Source organism: Mastomys coucha, unplaced genomic scaffold, assembly GCF_008632895.1.
Source record: "Mastomys coucha isolate ucsf_1 unplaced genomic scaffold, UCSF_Mcou_1 pScaffold20, whole genome shotgun sequence".
Taxonomy (NCBI): Eukaryota; Metazoa; Chordata; class Mammalia; order Rodentia; family Muridae; genus Mastomys; species Mastomys coucha.
In genome coordinates, this window is record NW_022196903.1 from 70,544,300 (window position 1) to 70,564,900 (window position 20,601).

Genomic DNA, 20,601 nt, shown 5'->3' on the forward strand with positions numbered 1-20,601 from the left:
AAAAAAAAAAAAAAAAGAACTAATCTAAGGACCCTCCTCTGCTTGAATGCCTTTGTTAGGTGTTACTTATGTAACACCTGTGTCTAGAATATGGCTACTTGAAGCACAGAGCTGTGTAAGATTTAATGATTAGCAATAGCTTTAAGAACAGAAACTATAAGCCTGGTGGCTCCATTCTTCCTTGTGACTTCCATTCATGTTGCTTCACGCCATCTCTTGCAATCAGAATTCCCCTCCACATAGTATCTGGTCATTGATAGTTGGATCAGTGCCTCTTAACTGCCATTACAAGACAGCTTTTTGTTCCAGATTCTTCATAAAAGATTTCTTTTTTAAAAAGGCTTTATACTGGCTTAAAAATGATTACAACCTAATGAGCAAAATCATTTCTTCATCTCAAAACTTGATCTAATCACTGAAAAAAAAATATTCTTTGCATACCTGAATCTCTTCTAATACTAACAAATTGATGCTTTGCCATGAAAAGTATCAGTAAGATAGTCACTATTAAATAATATAGAAAAGTAAAAGTTTGTGGCTCTGAGCCATGAGTCCACGGAAGTATGCATTGTTGTACGACTCAATTTAAACAAGAGGAATGACCCATTTAATATTCCACTTTAACATCTCTATCAGTCTATACAATTACAAATAATGGCCCAATTGATGCTGTTTAGTTTATACTACCTAGGTTTCTAAAGCTAACTTTCATGAACAAATTCTAGAGGATTTAATGTTAATATTGGGAAGAAGTCAAACATGGATTAGTTTAGTGTTTCTGAATCTATAGCCTTTGAACTACCATGTCAGGATCGCCTGGAAAATGTCCCTTTACAGCCCCAACATAAAGCTTTATGAAAATAAATAAATAAATCTAAAAATACAAATTAAAAAAAATCTTCCATTTTAACAAATGGACTACCCGATTCTGATAAATATGCCAAAATTTGGTGACAACTAGATTAAAAAAACCCAAAGAGGAAAATCAGCATATTTCACCAGTTGCTCCTAGTACTTCACAACATCTGAACAAATTCCACAATTTTAGTTTTTCCATTATCCCTCCAGTGGGTAGAGAGAAGATGGCAACATGTTGGGCCAGTTAGAACACATCCATTATGATTACTATGTAAGCTGGAAAGATTATTCTCCTATGCCCCTCAGTGGGAACTATGATCATTTCCACATCAGGTTTTCAGGTTGTTAAGTGTGAGTGGTACATATTCATGAAGTTAGTTACTTCTATTCTGTGTTCTGGGTAAAATAGAAAGTGAAGTTATATGCCAGTGATAATATTATTTTGGGGAGTTATGATAGAGTTAGTAGACTGAGACATAATATGTCTAGTATAATATCAAATGGCTCTTGAATAATGAGTCTTGGGGAACAGATAAGATCTGAATAAAAAGATACAAGTAGTTTGGAGATTTCTTCCCTAGATTCTGTTTCTAGGTAGCTGGTATCTAATTCTGCAGCAAAGCTAGAAGACAGCCTGCCTCTTCTTCAAAACCCATTTTGTCTCCCAGCCTGACACAGGAGTCTTGTGAGAAGACCTCATAGATTGTTGAGAGTGTGAAGGCTCTGAGATATAAATTCAGTGGTTTTGCTCAAACCACCTGCTAAGGGAGACATTTGGAGAGAGATATAGACAACTAACCCTGAACAGTATTACAGAGATACAATAAACTGAATCAAAAACTGAATAAAAATGGTGACTTAAAAAAAACTTGAATTCCAAAGGTATAGATCCACTTCTATGACTTGACTATTTTTCACCATAGGTTATTTTTCTTTTCATCTTGAGTAAATGGTTTTCATTTATGCTTTTTCCAAAGTGTCTTCTAGCTGAAAAGTTTTAACTAAAATTTTAATCTTGAAAAGATATTAGAATGAGTAAAGACATGTGATATGATTTCTTTTAGCAAGGTTTAAGGACACCTATTTAACATAATTGCTTTCTATTTTCTGATGTTTTATGCTAGCAGTGGCATTTCCAAATAAGATGAGTAAATTAACATATGTAAGTGAAGTCTAATAATAATAACTGACATTAATTGGGCACTTATGTGGAGGTGCGCGCCATTGCCTTAGTCATGTTAATTGAATTATGTGATTCAATTTCCAAGATTTCTCAAGTAGTCATGATTGTCACATAGGTGAGGAAACTGTCACTTAGGGATTAAAATCAATTGTAACTTTTGACAAGGTTTGAAAGTCCATGAAGAGCATTACTCCCTGGGAGCGCTACAGAAACGCTGGGGTCTTGTTTATCAGCTACTACCTATGAATCAAGAAGTCTGCTTCTCTTCCCCCTGCCTGGCCTGGAAACCTGATTCCTCTCAACTCTGCAACTGCTCTGGTAGCATCATCATAAAGTTTATGACAGTCTCCATCTCACTGGCTCTCTAGCTTTTCATCTTTTTAAAAAGATCTGAATCTTTTTCTGTGTAGACATTTTGAGCTTATGATATCCCTGCTCCCAGCAACTCAACCTACAGCTGTCTTACAGTCTTGAGTCAACACTCAGGGCAGCAGTGGCTACAAGGCAACCTATGTATGTTTACTACCTAGATCTAACTACTAGTTAGAACTTCAAGTGGATCTCCATTAGTATTAATGTTCTAAGCCTTGCTCTCAGCTCCTCTAAAATGGATTCAGAAACTAACATCATCACCAGCTTTCCTTAAACATTCAACATAGCCATTTCCTTTTAGTGCAAAGTCCAGTCTTTCATTAAAGACACTTTTGTTCACCTAGGTGATCTTCATATCTAGTCTAAGAAAAACCATTCATTTTTCTAAAAGCTAATTTTAAAAATGAGTCTATATTTAACAAATAAGACCATATAACCACTTTAATTTAGAGATGGACAATCATCCCTGAGAGTGGCCATGTAACTTGACATATATGACACATGATTCACACATGACCCACTATAATTCCATAAACAAGGTTTAAATTGGGAAGCCTGACTTGAGAACCCACATTGTGGTCATTGCTCACACTGACCAACCCTCACTCGCTCCACAGTACTATCAACCTAGACTGGGACTCACCTTTTCCCACACTGTGTCAGTTATCCCTAGTCATAGAAATTAGAATTTTTCTATTTTTTCATTAATCTTTCAAAATATCAAAGTGCTATTTTAAAAAAAAGGCAACAGATGTTTCCTCACATCTTGTTCTATTACAGTCCGTGAAAGAAAATAAGGGTGAGCTACGCTGTATCTGAGGCATTTTTCTGTCCTATTTTCCCCCAACCCCCTGCCACTGTTCCCATTCTCCTTAACCCCATACAACTTTCATCAAAAACTCACATACGGATAGCCTGCCTGGGAACTCTCCTGTCTTTTGTTTTGAATTAATGGAAGGTTTTCCTGATTGCAATTCTTCCCATCATTGCTTTCACCCTGCTTGTTGAGTGCTTTGTGACTTTAAACCTATAAAACACCATGATCAGTGCTTGAAATGAGTGACCTACCAGGGGACTCCTAAACTTACTACTGGTACACTGTTTCTCTAATGCTGGGCTTGCACTGCACATGCACAATATCAACAATATGCCCAACTCACTAATACTCTTGAAAGCAATGCTATCTCTTTCTCCCTCTGCCTGCTATTTCTTCATTTCTACACCCACACATTTTCCCATGCAGGTAATTCTATGTTATGTCAACCACTTCTCTTAAGTGATGACTATGTAGACATGAATAGACTCAGACTGTAAAATATAACGGAAAATCCAGAAAAGATGACACACACTCTAAAAAGCTTAATTTTGTATGAGGAATGCCTTATTAAGCTGCCAGGTACTCAAGGAACCATGGCAGTAGAAGATTTACTTGGAGTCATATAGGGTGGGATAGCACAAGGAAAAGGGTTTCCTTTGGGGTCACGGCTACTAAATTCTTTAATGGGGAAAAAGTATCAAATTCCTATTACCCCTGGCTTTATACTGATGTTTGTAGGCAAAACTGAGAATGAAAGAAAAGTTGAGATGTTACAGAACTGAGTTTAATTACTAGCTAATTGAGATTGAGTTGTGTGTTTTATCTAGCTGAAGCTATCTTAGGGATTAATATAAAGGTTGGTGTGAAACGTTGGAAGCTATATATGAAATACTATAAACTTTATAATAATTCTTCCTAATTTTATATATATTATATATATATATATAAAATATATACTCCTTTATGACTTTTCTTCTCTTCATGTTCTCTTATTTAGTGTTTTTTCAAAGCAAAATAAAAGAATGCAAAATAAATTATAAATCTGTTTTCTCTGCACATATTCAAAATTCCAATATAGTTGCTTAAAAATTCTCAGCATAAGACTTTCAAGATAAAAATCAATATCCTTTTAATAATCTAAGGCATGATAGTATTAAGAAAGAGCCTATTTGAATAGAAAATGACTTTGTTTGACTAGGGAATCATGAAGGAACTAGCTATCCATAACAATGGGGTGCTTGCTGAAGCCAAGGAACAATAAAGCAAAAACTGTTTATGATTCACAATTTTCCTTAAGAAATAAAAATTAAAAGAACAATGTCTAAAAGTGAAAAATGTAAAAGGAGTGGAGCACTCACTCCTTGGAAGTGTCTGAAGTGTACAAAAGCTGAATGTTTCAGATGTCATTCATCAAGGTCAGGAATGTAACCCCTAGGATTGGGATGTAAACGGAGCACTCAGCATGCATTGACTTATAGCAGGCATGTGATTTTGATCCATTTTAGGACATATTTAAAGAAGATGGAAATAAATATATATATTTCCATATATATGTATATGGAAATGCAAAATGTTTTAAATCAAAAATAATGGGAATGGGAATGTCTTGGGAATACTGGACAAATGAAAAAAAGTGAAATAAGCCAAGTCCATTAAGAACATGTTTCAAGAATATAAATATGAAGGAGGATGCTGGAGGACAATAGAAGGTTTAGCTGCCTAAGAAAAAGTGCTCATTCATATCAAGGCTGAAACTATTCTATTTTCATTACTTCAACTCCAAGCTAAAAAGCGTGAATATAAAACTAGAAATAAGTTCACCATATATGGCAGAAGGCCATTTTAGTCACTTGCAAAATTTCTGAGTGGCTAAATAAGATAGCTTTAACACCACATAGGAAGTAGTTTTAGTGGCACTAGCCTACATATTTTGGGGGGAAGAAACTATGATAGAAAAATTGAGAATAATTATACTAAGGCCAATGCTCTCAGAAAACTAAAGCTTCACTTTAGTTATATTTAAACTATTACCTATCCCCCCCACACACAAAAAATGTCACACATAGCTCACTGGCTTGTGGAGATTTTGCTAGAAGTAAGTTTTGCTGTTAATAAGTGGAAAACCTAGAGACCTAAAGCAACAGGGTCTATTATCTGACGAGAAGAACATTTCATGTTCAAAAACTAAAATCCATGATCTTTGAAAAGGTATTTGATCTCCCTAGAAACCATGATACATCTGAAACACCTTGAAATTTCTGCCTCCTCTTTTCTAGAGTTTACATCAATACCTTTAAAAACTCTCTAGCAAGTCAGGAGCAATAAATAACTCAGACAAAGATAGGTGGAAAGGTTTAGGTGTGTCCCTTCTTCCCCCAAGTGAGCAATTTCAGGATGTTCATATACTGGCATAAACGGAAAAAGGCATGTCTGTGGTGGCACATTATCATTTTGCTGCTCTTTCTACCTACCTCCTCGGATATCAATAGTGAGATAAAGTAGCAATCTGGGTTTCTTCTGTTTAAGAGAGTGGTGAATAACAGTTAGCAGTTTACCACTCATCCCTGAAGTGGACAAGGCAGATATTCTTAATCAATCTCAGAACTTTTCTCTCTTAGCACTGGTTATACAAAGAAAGAGGAAACATATTTACTCCCTTTCTTCAAAGGTTGACATTTTGACAGAGTTGTCAAAGATGTGTGGTAATACTTACATTACAGCATACATAAAAAATCTCCTATATTAAGTCTATATGTACATGAGCTTAAATACATTTGATTTCACTATTATCCATCAGACATTTTATTTAAATGACATCACACTCCTCTTTTTGTTCCAATGACTAATATTTAGGAACAGATTGTGCACTTCTTAGTAATGGCACTTTATTATGAGTTGCCAATTAATGAAATAGTTAACAAGAAGACATGTGTATTCACAGAAGTTGCAAGTATTATAGGGAACTATTTTGAAGTAAGATAAAAATCTAGCAACATATATTAACAAGCATTGTGTCTGAAGTAAAAATACACATGCCTGGTGTATTGTTGTTTAAACATAAGTTCAACATATAATATGCACCACACTCTAATAGTTATCACTTAAAGGACAATCAGATAACATTTGAGCAGTTAGTTTTACCCTAGAGATAATCCTCTTTGATAACTTAGTCTTGTTTGACAAATGTTTTCCTTTTTAGTAGGGGATCAATCATGAAAGAAAGGAGCACAAGAAGTCTGTTATTTTCTTCTGTGGGGGTTCCATGACTTCTGCCTGAGAGGCAGCTGGTGCTCTAGCCAACACTGAAAGCCAGTCCTGAGGAAATCTGTGTGCACTGGCTAAAGATGAAATTGACAAAGATCTTAACAGAAAGGCACTTCAGCCTCAGACAGACTAAGAAAAACATCTCCAAAGCCTCACTGAGAAATTTACCATTTGGTACCCAGGTAACTCTCCACTGGATGGATTTGTGTCTTGGATTTTTAATTCATTTAGGTAGGTAATAGTGCTTCATAGTCGGCCAGTTCACTGATTAACTGTCTTCATTTGCATTTTTTCAATTATAGGTAAGTAAACCTTGGGGACTCCCATGAAGGCTTAATTACAGTCAACAAAATTTCTAAATATGGCTTAAAGCCATACTTCTTCCCTACCTGTAAAGGCCGAATAATTTTTGCTCAACCCCAACAAGGGACTCTTGCTACTCTTCAGGTGTTTTACCTCTTGGAAAATTAGGAGCAATTATGCCAGATACACCTAGGAATTCTCCCATCTTTTCTTGACTTTCTTCTTCTTGCTAACTCCCTATATCATCCCACCCTTCAGAATCTCATGTCATATTGATTTCGGAATCGTTGGCTTCCATCTGACAGAAGACTCATAAGGAAGTAAATCCATCATCTGAAGGAATGACCTATGAATTTTCAGACACACATGACAGGGAGCTTGATAATCTCATCGAATAAGGTCTCGTGAATATCTTTCTACCATTGACTTCAGCTGGTAGCACTTCCCAGGCACATTAGATAGGAAAGAAAAAATAACAAGAGAAGATATAAAACCATTTTTTTAAATCCAAGATTATTTAAAGTCAGAATTGGTAAACTATATCTTTTAGATAGTGTCCATCACAAGCAAGTTTAATTAGCGTGCACTGTCCTTAGTACCCTTATCAAATGTGCACAGTCCTTCAGAGTTTGCCTATATACTGGATATGGTCTCTGACTTCCTCTGCTGTATGCTCTATCAGCCCTCCATCCATACAAGTATTATTTAGGGCAAGCTTTGTTGGTTTTATGCCCACTGTTTTAATTGTAATAAACAAAGCCCTCCTTATTTGTGGTTTTATCCCATCACTAAAGATAGTCTAGGTCTGGAATTACTAAAGAGAATGTTCCAATAATAAACTCAAGTTTTAAATTGTGTACCATTCTTAGGCATGATAAAATCTTGCACCATTTCTTTTCTCGGTACATGAATCAAACCTTGTAGGGCCTTCACCATAGCTGAGATTGATTGACTATACCATATAGGGCTCCTTATGCCCACAGTTTCAGATATCTATCTGAGGCATCTCTGCTGTAATTAAGTGGGACTACTACTATAGTATATTAATTATCATTTTCTCCAATATCATAATTATCTTCTTACATAATTCATTCGTAATTATCTTTTATACAAAATATTAAAAAAAACTTCAAATGAAATGTTAGACACATCTATAGCGATATAAAATAATTCAGTACATTAACCCAGAATTTCAGATCTTTTTTTTCATTATAGAAATGAAAATTATGACAAAGAAAGTTCCATAATTCAAGTGCTCAAAAGAGGCCCTCAATATAATGCATGGTTTAAAACCCAGCAATTTTAATTAAATTAGTTTTAAGTTTGAGCAGCTTATCCATAGCTTTTTATAATTGAGCACATTTTTCTGTCTACTTTGAATAGACACAGAAAAATTACATATAAACATGTGCCTTCATCCCAGTCATGAATATTTCTACTGTGAACTGGCAACCCATCTACTTCCATGGAATCATTATATACACGTGCCAGAGGTTTGGATATGGGCTTTACCTTGACCTAGGAATATAGTTGTGTGGTGTTTCAACTGTGAATTCCATTCATTTCTATATTGATTACACCTCAAAGTTTTGGATACCTTTTCTAAGATATTTTGGCATTCAGAGAATAATTCAATCTTTTGTAGACATTTTACTATTGAGGATGCTCCATCTTCTAAATCTCCTAGCTAGTAGCTCTTTGAATCACTCCACCTCTTTGCAAACCCACTCTCCCACAGAGCTCTCCCTCTCAGTCATCAAGAGATAGAATCCAACCCTTGTTCATACCACTTAGATGAAGTATCCTGAGTCTTGTGCTGCACTTTGCTTTCTCTGACTCAGCTTCTCATATTCCATCATCACCTGTCATCACAACTTTAGTACACTTGCTGCTTGACCCCCACCTCACCTTCTGCCCTCTGATCATTCACATGACCCATTCCCCTCCAGTGGCAATTCATTTCATTCTCCATCAGATTCAAAGCAAATATAAATATTGGTGTCATGGTGGATGTTAAACTAGATGGTTTCTACATTTCAGCACACAAACACCACTGGTGGGCCTCACTCTGTTCTCCTCTTTCTCTTATAAATATTTTCCATACTCTTGTAAGATAGTTCATACTTTTTCTTATTCACATTCTCTACGCACCCCCCAATCTGCTATTTACTAAACACCTCTAAAAGGGCCTTATTGAGTTGTGACATTACAGACGTGGAAATAGAAATGGAAAGACACATGTGAAATTAAAACATAATTATAGCCTAGAATGCATTCCTTCTATACAATTATTCTCCCATGGAAGTAAAGACAAAAGCGAGAGTCTATCAGAAGAGTATAGAGACACATAATTGACAAACTGGCTCAAGCCAAACTGCAGTATACACTGGTTATAAGACTTCTTCCATCACTGTGCTCAGTATATTTCAAAACCAGGTTTTTTTTTTTTTTGTTCATAAAATCTTCTTATAAGTAAAAGACTATCTATTGAGACTACTATCATCAATAAGGCACTGAGTCCTGTTTACTAGGTATCCTGTTACCACCACATAAAATTTTTCATATCTTTAAAACAAGTATACATGAGCACCCTCTTATCTACATATGAGAAAACTGAATAGAGAAAATTTAACATTTTGTAGTGGAGGATTCATTCCACTGTGATATACTCTGTTCTTAAGAGAGGAATCCATTCTAGGCTCCTCCTAGTCTACTCTCTAGCATTCTGAATATAGGACCAGCAATCTTGGAATTATCACACCCTGTGAACCATTCTAATTGCTCAGCAACATGAGTCATATGACCAAAAATTCATCAGGGTCACAGAAAAGAAAGCTACACCATACAAATGCTTTGCTATCATGACTCATGAAAGCTGGGTACTGATAGGGTGTTAGGGACATCATTAACTTGCTCTGATTTTCCTTCTAGTGAGTATAATTCCCCCAACAAAGCCTCCACATATTCAAGGAAACTTGATTAATGACAACTTCTAATTTTTCTCATTTCAAAATTCATTCATACCACTTCCTGTATACCAAAGAGCTATAAAGAGAAATGATCTTAAATGTTCACAATTCCAAATTTCTACTTAGCCTTTTAACTTGTCATTTACAAGACACCATGAGACAAAAATGACATAGCACGAACAATGGCCATTATCTTCATTACAGCAGTTGACGTGTGACATTTCCTATTTTATATCCACTACTGTTCTGCAGAACACAGATGTTCCTGAACTATGCTCATATTTCATAAAACACAAAACTATCTAAGAGAGAAACTATATATGTGTCATTTACTGCCTATGAAAGGATAGACAGTCACTACTGTAAGTCTCTATTTCTTCCAGTGTAAAGTGTAGTTAATCACCTTGCTTTTCAAATGTTATATGAAATGAGCCTTAGTAGGAAAAGAAAACAACTTTAAACACCCTTTTCAAAGTTTGAACAAAGTGTGTGACTATAAGTGATTATTCTATAATCTCTCATAAGTTTTGGAACAGCTGGATACAATTGCCCCCAAGAAACTTGTATGGTAGCAGGCATTCCAACAGATAATTCAAGTAATTGGACATCAGTGCTGGCAAGGTAAAAAACCAGAGAGTTTTCCAGAGAACTTGAGTCCCCATCTCTTGGCCCTAATTGTGGGGTAGCCTAGTTACAATCCCACCTTTTCATTTTGCAGAATACTCAGAAAATACTGTCTTAAAATAAAACACAGAGGAAACATGTTTATTTTTTACTTTTTACTTTTTCTTTTTTTGTTGTTTTGTTTTTTTTTGTTTTTGTTTTTGTTTTTTTGTTTGTTTGTTTTTTTGAGACAGGGTTTCTCTCTGTAGCCCTGATTGACCTGGAACTCACTCTGCTGACCAGGCTGGCCTCGAACTCAGAAATCCATCTGCCTCTGCCTCCCAAGTGCTGGGATTAAAGGTGTGTGCCACCACCTCCCAGCTGAAGAAACATGTTTTAAGGGGTGGGAAATAAATGGACAAAATCTAAGAATAAATTGAAGGGAGGTCATGCTTGCCACGTGAGCTAACATCTCATTCATTAATCTCTCTCATAACTCCATCTCAGTTCTGCTTTATTCCACGTTCCAAAAAGATGAAGAGCTATACATATTTGCTGCTTTTTACTCCAAAGCATTGCAGGTCTTGTTTCCAAAGCTACTATTCTGTTTCCTCGTATACAGGTACCTTCTTGCTCCTTACTGGTGTGTTCTCCACAGGGCTTTCAACACATGAAACACATGGAGAGTAGGTGTTAGTAATACTGGGATGCGTGTCAGTCAGCTCACTTGATGGATGCTTGGTTGAAGCTTCACTTTATACTGAAGTACGAGGTGTGACAACTGGAAACTAAAAACCAATGAGTATTTCTCTTTGTTGGGATATGCACTTTTAGATATTTCCCCAATTTGGCATATGCCACATGGACCAACCTATTAGATATTTTCTGCATTAATCTTAATTTTAAAAAAATGATACTGACTTTAGCTTTACCTTCTCATTAGTATGGGAATGAAACTTAAGGGGAGCTTACAAGACAAAAGACAATTATCTGAGATGCAGATGCTGCCCTTTGTCCTTATGAGTTGTGCAGTTGGCAATGCACCACAGTTTCAAATGCCTCTAACTAAAATAAGACATAAAAGACATCTAAGGTGGTTCTCTTTAGAAGTTCAGGATGCTTCCTCGAACAGGTGCCTGCCAGGGCTTGGCCTAGTTTGGAAACCTTCTAGTCCTGTTCTCCTGCAGTGAATGCACTTTATTGAAAATGTAGCAAAAACACCTGAGGGTTCCCTTCCATCTGAAAACTCGAAATATTTTTGGTCCAACAAAAGGACCTCTATGGATGGACAAAATATTGTCTGTATCCTCTCAAAAGAGACTGAGCCGCACAAGAAACTTTCATAATTCACAGATTAAAGAGAACAGAATCCTCAAAGGGTAGGAGATGCATAACAGTACTGCCAAATATCAGAGAAAAATGGATCAGAGTTTCTGTTAAAAGGAAGCTGGAAACCTCTGAAACTGGAAAACTTATTGGGGGAAAATAACACTTTAATTTTAAGGTGACAACAACTCTTAACCATGGAGCAAAGAGAAACATTAAAGGGTGCAGGTTGATTTTAGCATGGGGAAAATGGTGCATCATATTACATTTAATATTGACATGAAAATTTCCCCTATGACACAATAGTTTCCTTGGAGTTCCGGTAAGTCTAGCCTCAAGAAAGTTAAACTGCCTTTATATGTGTTACAAGACCTAAGATCCATTCATTTTTTTTCCCCCAAGAGGCAAAAAATTCCAAGGCAACAGCTTAGTATGTCAACTGTTGGTACTTACTGAATAGTGTCTGTTATACCTGGGCTTTCACATGCAGAAATGCTGTGACTTTGACATCATTCTTACTATGAATCATATTCATTCCTTGACTATAAACACTATGGCTTCATAGCTCACCCGGAGCAAATTTATAAATTATTCAGTGCTAGAGCCATGGCTCAGTGGTTAAGATCACTGACTGTGGATCCAAAGGACCCCACTTCAAATCTCAGGTCCTGCCTGATGGCTCTCAGCCATCTGAACTGTTATTTTCCAGGCAGTGGTGGTGCATGCCTTCAATCCCAGCACTTGGGAGGCAAAAGCAGGCAGATTTCTGAGTTCAAGGCCAGCCTGGTCTACACAGTGAGTTCCAGAACAGCCAGGGTTACACAGAGAAATCCTGTCTTGAAAAAACTAAAAACAAAATAAAATAAAATATGAAATTTGCTGGTTATAAATATCTTAAAAAGAACAGCATAGAGAATTTCAACATGCCCATTGGCCTAATGTGCTCGACAGTATTGGAAAATAATATTTCAAGGAAGCAATATAGCCTATTATCTTCCCTTTTCCTTTCATCTTAAACATGTATTTCTCTGTTCCCACCATACCACGGTTTCAAAAACTACAGAATAAAAAAGTACACAATAATTCCATTGTTTTCATAATACTTAAAAATTAAATAAATCACCTGTATCCTACCATTGAAGATAAAAACTTTCAAATTTTTAAATATCATGAACACAATGGAATTGATTTAATCTCCTTGTTTATATAAAGTAATAAAATTAAGCCATTTTTATCTTACTTAAAAGTTATTTTCCCTATTTTCATGGAACACTTAATTGTCTTTGGGGACAGAGGGTCCAGAAATCTAAGTTAGAGGGATCTTGTACAACTAGCAAGGAGATAAGGTGATAGGTAAATGACAACTTCAATGGGTCCTTAACAGTCTTTCTCTTAGTGTACGCCATTATGCCCTGGTGCCAGGCTAACACTGAGGGTTAAAGAATAAATCTTGCAGCACTATGGTGTAGTCTGGGTAAAACATCAAAGTGGCAACCGGTCTTCTGGTTCTCTTTGAGAGTCAGTTTTCACTGACTAGGGATGAGTGGCTGGAGACATCTAGGACAGAGTTCAGAAACGGTGGTAAACACTCCACAATGGCAAACCACAAAAAGCCTCACAGCCAAGGGTTATCTGGACTACTCAAGATTTATCAAAGCATTAAAAATGTACAAGAGTCTTCCTCTTTAGGAGTCTCAGACTGTCTTTATATCCTAGGGGGGTCTCATCCTAGCCCTTGAGGTTGTCCACTCTCCTCTTCCTATAGTACAAATCTATCTATATCGGGAGCATTCAGGAAATGGATAATGATCAATCTCTGACTCCTCCAAACTTCTACAGAGGCACCATCTTTATAGAGTAGAGCCCTGGGATGGTTGTTCAGCTCCTGAAATGTCCTGACTTGACTAGGGCAGACACAATGAAAGGGGCCAAGTGCGCACCTATTTTGTGAAAAGGCTGTAGCATTTTACAGGGATGACAATAGGAGTGGAGCTTCTTACATCCCTTCTTCCTGCATTTGTGCACTTCCCTAGATTACTGCACAGACTGATCAGTGTAGGGTAACAGGTATTATTCATGACAGGAAAATAAAGAAGATATTTAACACTTCTAATTGATTGTTGATTTGAACATGGAATTCTGAAAGTAATATATTAATGTAGACCATTTAGATTACATTTCAGCAGCATAAACACATGATTTTCCCCCTAGTTAAAGTGGGAATGCTAATGTGTACATTTTTCAAAACTTTTATGTGGTGATCAAATAGCTCTATCAATAATGTTCTAGAAATAAATATTTCTCTGACTTGTTCTTTCTCTTTTATTTCTTCTCACTATTGTCTTCTTCCTTCCCATCTCAAACACCCAGAGAAATACACACATCTAGCACAGCTTTGGGGATAGAGAGCACTTAGTTTGTCCCTTCACTAACTTTTCATGTTGAGAAATGACAAAATATACAAGAGCATCTCTCAGATATTTATAGTTCCCCACTCTTCCTTTAAGGTCATGATTTACTAATTCCTTAGACTTACTGACCATCATTCTTATAATGGTTTTTCATGCTTAGCCAGAGTCTAAATGAATATTGGAGGGATAGTCATGTATTACTGCTTCAGTTTTAATGTGAAATGTCCCCCTCAGGTTCATGAATCAGTGAGTTAGCGGCTGGAGGATGGCTTTGGGGAAATGATTAGAGTCCTAAGTGCTCTGACATGATTGGTGGATTGTTCCCTTGATGGATTTATAATATAGTGGTATTATTGGGATGTGACAACCAGTAGGAAGATAGGCCTATATCTAAAACCACCCCCACCAGGGTGGGGGCTTGTGGGAGAGACTGTCTTTTAAGGTGAACAACCTTTGCTACATGCTTCCAACTGCCATAATCCTCTGCTTCAACCTGGGTCCAGAAACAGAGTCAAGTGATCATGGATGAACCAACATAAATGGTGAATTGGTCTTTAAAGGCATTTTAGTTGCAGTAATGAAATCTCAACTAATAAAGTTATCATTAACTCCCAGTTTCCCTAAATACTTAACTCTCCTAATGTGCAATTTTCTTGCTCTAAAGCTTCTTTGAAGAACAGAAAGATGAGTCAGTTTGTTACTGTGCAGATTTTGAAACAGAGGTGTGAAAGTGAATCACCTGGTGTGCTTTAAGAAGTTGGTAGTTAATTAGATATTCCAAGATCCTACTCTATCATCTTTATTCAAGAAGTCTGCAGTTTAGCCCAAGTTCTGCATTTTCATATCCTCCTCCTACCCCTAAGCTGAAATTTTCTTGCAGATGTTCTAGTCATTAAAAAGGATAAAGGAACACTGGTTGAATAGCAGTAGTAGTAAAAACACTTTCTAGCCTTCTCTGACATTTGGTCCAGTCAACCATATAAAAGATTAGAATGATTTTTTTCTCTACTGTTTTGCTCTTCTGAGATATACTTTCTCTTCTTCCTGGAAAACTTGTTTTCCACAGCAATTCTATGTAAGTAAAGAATATGTATACATATACATATTTGTATATTAATTATACATACATACATATATATGCATATGTATGTACATATGTATATATATATTACCGTCTTTTCAATCCTTTGCTCTTCTACATGAATGTTCAAATTATTTTGTATTATATTTATTTCAGGGAGATTATTATAATATGTGAGTGTTACTTGTTTTAGATATGTCTTCCATGATAATTTCAGCTATGTACCTATACTACCTCTAATAATAGACATTATATACATATTCAGTTTGTGTTAATTTACAGATCTGATTATTTCTAGAATAATCTAGAAGGATGGTTGCTTGGATCTGTTGAAAAAGAACAATGTCAACTATTTTGGGAACAAGTAGTTCTCACATCACTACCTTCTTTAGTGATATATAATGTCTTTGAAAAATAATTCAAGTTTCATTTGAACTTTTTATTGAACAATTAGTACTAACGATTTCTTTTTTGCTCTGGAAAGCTGCTTTTGATCAGTAAACTTCAGTGTTCTCACATAGTCACATTTTGCCTGTGGGGAAAAATGATTTCCTGAGATAATAAACATCTAAAAGGTAATTTTGATGTCACATTAAGAAACTAAAAAGCATTTCACAGAATTGGTGTGAGCCAAATCCTTATTTAGTTACAAAGCCCTGAGAATCTGGGAAAGGGGCTAGGGTGCAGAATGGTTCTATTCATGGAAACCTAATCTGTTAGAAAGGTCAAAATAGTATCTTGGTCTAATTTAGATGACAAGAAAATGAGGCAGACTGCACACTGCAAATCATCAGTGAGTCTATACCACAGGGCCTTTTAGATAAGTTCTTATTTGTCCATTGTGTAAACCATACCTAAAACAATAATCTCTTTCTGTGAGTATTAGGGAAGAGATTACATAACTACATACAGTTATACTTATTTAAACTTTATCAATCATGGCTTCTCTAGGACAGAGAATCTGACATGATTCCTGTACCATACTTTGAATGCTTCTCTTTGCCTTCCAAAACAATCCTTATTACAGATGCTCATGGGCTTGGGGACTTTCTATTACCATCTTACACATCTAAGCCTGCCAAGGATGTCTCTGGAAAATGTATCCCTTTATTCTTACTAGAGATCCCATTAGTATTGGGGTTGGCCCTTTCCCCTCAACTCTCTTCCACAATTGTGAGTGGGCATGGTCACATGATATTCTGTGTAACTGTGTAACTCGCTATCTAGTTTTATCTTCACAAAAGACAATTGTGGGCTTCTTGATTTTTCTAAGTGGAGTGTGTCCTAAACTAAACATACGATTAAGTCAGAAATGATTCAGGAAAAGTACAAGACATCCATTAAAAGTACAAGTCAGTAGTGACTTTAATTTGTTGTAAAACACATCTGAATGCAGCATAATCTTAAGTCCATTAATGGTTTTTGTTTGTTTATTTGTTTTTTGTGTTTTCTGTTCTTCATTTTTTTTCTCTAGAACACCTACATTCTCTGGCATCCTCCTGTACAACACTGCAAATCTACATTGCCATTCTGAGATTACTAAGACTTCCACTTCACATAAAGTCATTTCATAGTACTTGATTCCTTGAGTTTATTCTTCTCACACAAACAAGTATCCTTGATTTTCCAAGTATTGTCCCTAAAATATTGCATAAGTAACCTTGAACTTTGAAGTGTTCAATGAGATAATCTCTATCTAGCATTTAGTAGATATGTATTTTTAAATGCCAAACAATCTAATTCTAAAAACATAAAAGTACTAACTTCTAAACAAACCATTGTTTCAAAACAGCACAGCCACTATCACAATACTATTTTTCCTTACATTTCAGTTCATTCAGAACTAAGTGTGTCCTAGAGAACAAGTTCATCAAATGATGGTTCAATACCAAAGAATGTGAACTATATTTATATATAGTATTAACCAGAAACACTAAACTAGATGGAGGGTATATTTTAAAATCTATTTTTGAATAAACTTTTTAAGAGTTGGGTATATGTCCAATATAAAAACTGTATTTTCTAAAAAGTTCAGTCCTCTTTTGGCTACCATTAGTTCAAGAAATCATGAAAATAAAGAATTTTTGCACATAAGTCTGCATGATTTATAGACCATTTACCTACGTTATATATACAAAAACAGATGTACCCCCCAAATCTTTATCTTTGACTTTGGATAACCCTAACCAGTAAATGACAGGAAAAGAATCAATATATCAATGGCAATGCATTCATCAAATACCACTTCTGTTACAATACACCATCTCCTTTACATCATGTGTATGAATTTAAATACTATAACTTTAATACATACAAAATACATAAAGAACACTGAACACCACTATAGATGGAACATGCACATGAAATCAACAAGTGCATGCATGACACATTCCATGAGAGACTCTCTGAGATTGCACAAGCGTACAACACAACCACTCCCGACTCACGAAGTTTAAAGATGATTGTGTTCCAACAGTTTGGAAAAATATTGCCATTTCTTACCTGGCAGCTGTGTGAGGGGGTTGATAAAAGACATTAACAACTTGAGCTATGAGAACACATCCCATTTTTCTAACACAGAAACATTGCCCCTACCTGGGATTTAGGGGTATAATGCTTTTACTGAGAGATTTGATTGGGATAACTAAGCAAATAAGACTTTAGCACCCTCTTGGGCATAGCAACATTAGCTTGACCGCTGGTGATTACCATCCAAATCTTCCTATTGGCTAAGATGGCCCTATTTTTCTTCATCAAGTCTAAAAGTTCTAAAACTATAGTCAGTCCTTTAGACTCGACATCTAACAAGGAAATTAACTCTAGAAACACCAAACCACAGGTCTCAATTCTTGGTATCAAAATAGTTTAGTGCTTACTAAAATATAAAGGTCTAGAAATCTGGTATAAGATAGTATAGTTTCTACAAAAGACAGAGAAATTTAGTTTGAGCTATGTCTTTTTAAGGTTGTGGCTATGTCTCAATGGTAGAGTGCTTGTTAAGCACGCAAGAGACCCTGGGATTGTTTCCCAGCACCACATAAAACTTGGTATGATGGTGTGAATCTATAAGCACAGCACTTAGAAGAGAGAGGACCAGAAATTCAAGGTTATTCTTAGCCATGTAACCCCACTGAGGTCACGCTGAGATTTATGAGACCTTGTTTCACAAAACAAAGTAAAACAAAAAGAGATCTCCATTCAAACTGTCCCCATTTTGTCACCACCAATGTGCATAAATAAATGCATAATTAAGGCTCTATACTTTGAAAAACATATATGATAGCCTCTTTGTATATTTTATAATCCATATCTAAATGTGTCCATCTCATTCTAAGAGGCCTTTATGTTCTGATGTTCAATAAAAAGAAAGAAAAGGAATAAAATCCATCCTTGTCCCCCACATCTCTTAAAATGTGTAATACATTTATGAAGCCCCTTTGCCCTCTCAGACAAAAGCCTCCAGCTCCAGAATTTTAATAAGTACCCAGGAGAGAGCAAGAAAGGAAGCCAGAGAAAGGCTTACTCCTCTTCATCTTTTCTCTCTAAATAGTGAGGAATATAAGGAGCTAATCAGCATCAGAAACAAAGAACAGCAGCTTTCCACACATTTTAACCACCAAGTGACCCCATAAGACAGTGATGTTACAACACTTAACAATAATAGCATATATAGAAAAAACTCTATATTTGGTTGACACCTTAAAAATGGCAAACCCTAAACCTGTAGGAGTGGTGACTTTTTTTCATTTAAAAAGTGACTTTTGTCAAGGCATAAGGTAGCTTTCATTTTCTAAATCAAGCATGTTGAAAATTCAGATTCTTTACTTTTTACCCTTGTGACTTTAGAAGTATTCAATATGGAAGTCTAAAAGCCAGTGCCAACAAAGGACATTTCATAGCCCTAAAATTTTATTAAAAAAAAAAAAGCTTGACTAGCTTTCTTCAGGGAATACATAGAGATGGTAGAATGCACTCTGCATATTTCACACTTGAGGGAACTTTTAGGCCCAATGCAAAGAAATACTGAAAAACAATGACAACATCATGTATGCCTCCCAAGTCTGGATCATAGTTGATGTTTTACCACTGCTCTGAGATTCCTATCTCTTGTCAAAAACAATTAGGACCTTTGCCCAAAATTGATTAACTAAAGAGAATTTTAGCTTGCATATGTTCATTTGTCTGGAATTCTAGCCCACTCCACCTCCACCCATTTTCAGATTAATAATGACAGTAAGAGATATTAGATTATAAATTGAAGTTACTTACCATGGAGGAGTCACTGCTTCCGCTCCCGATTGGAGCTCCCTCAGCACAGGTTGGGAGGTGGGTAGAAAGTTGACTAGCCCTGCCCCCATCTATGACATCACAATCTACCTCATAAAAGGTAGTGAAAGTGCTCTGAACTCCTGTCTGATTTCCGAGAGATACAGAAAAGAGAAAGTGAGAGAGAGAGCAAGAGAAAAAAAAATCCCCGTATGCTACTTGGGAGGGAACTGGGGAAGTGGAGGAGGGAACAACTGGGAATTACCTAGGAGAAAGAGGTTATGAAGGCCTTAGGTGCTGAAAGAGATATGTGCTGGCTTTTTTGATATTAAGCAGCCAGGTCATTCAGATTCCTCTTTAGGTAGCCAACAGATAAAGGCACCATGTGCGAGAAGAGTGAAGAAGCACCTTTCGTGCCCAGCACTGTCAGGGATATTTAAATGGGCTCAGAAGGAATGACTCCTCTATTTAAAGCATTGAACATTGCCAAGAGAGAAAGCAAGGGTTCTTTGTAGCTCTTAAACACTGGAACAAAATATGGGGACTCCAGGTGCCTTGCTTAGAGGTTCCAGTGTCTTGTGTAAGCCTAGCCAAGGTTGTCAACTCTATACATTACCCAGCTTGTGGTATGAAAGGGAGACTTACCTCATTCATTGTGGAACATTCATTATTGTTGTAACAGCAAGTTTTACTATTAATTTTGGAACCCAATGGTGGGTTATGTAAATGGCATGATTGAAAAGATAAGCCAATAATCAATGCTCATCTAACTTTAGAATTAATTCTTAAATTTTTCTTAATATTTTTCTTGCTGTTTGGTTTTTGTCTTCTTTTGTTTTACATTGGTATCAATTATACTATGTGTCTTCACTGGGACTATAAAGCCCAATTTCAAAAAAACTACAGGAAAATCAAAGGTAAAATTCTTAGAGTTTCCAAATTTTCTAACACAGATGTTAAATCCATGTGACTCAGGATAACTGTCTGGCCAAACATTCTTGAAGTAGACAATTCTGTCTATGGGCAGGATTTTAATGTCTATGTCAGTTTTGTCTCAGTTAAGATGCAGCAAAGTTTGAGAGAACTATAATTTTTTAAGTGATTGCTTAGAAATACAGAAATGTAAAATATTCCAAGTACTTTACATT

General features: G+C 36.0%; 1 protein-coding gene and 1 long non-coding RNA gene across 6 annotated transcripts in view; one reads left to right on the forward strand and one right to left on the reverse strand.

Moving 5' to 3' along the window:
• Ctnna2 (catenin alpha 2) overlaps window positions 1–20,601 on the reverse strand; it is a 1,113,581-nt gene that overhangs the window by 2,787 nt on the left and 1,090,193 nt on the right. For 2 of the 3 annotated variants that reach the window (XM_031382231.1, XM_031382232.1), the window contains one exon: window positions 19,457–19,600. The exons of the other annotated variant lie outside the window; for it this stretch is intronic. In XM_031382231.1, coding sequence (XP_031238091.1) covers window positions 19,457–19,600 — 144 coding nt within the window. The remainder of the gene's footprint in view (window positions 1–19,456; window positions 19,601–20,601) is intronic. 3 annotated transcript variants of the gene reach the window in all.
• The window catches only part of LOC116099103, a 59,319-nt gene continuing 58,289 nt past the window's right edge, over window positions 19,572–20,601 (forward strand). For 2 of the 3 annotated variants that reach the window (XR_004122076.1, XR_004122078.1), the window contains exon 1: window positions 19,572–19,630. This is a non-coding gene — a long non-coding RNA (uncharacterized LOC116099103). Of the gene's footprint in view, window positions 19,664–20,601 lie in introns of all 3 variants that reach the window. The other variant, XR_004122077.1, reaches the window with a different exon arrangement.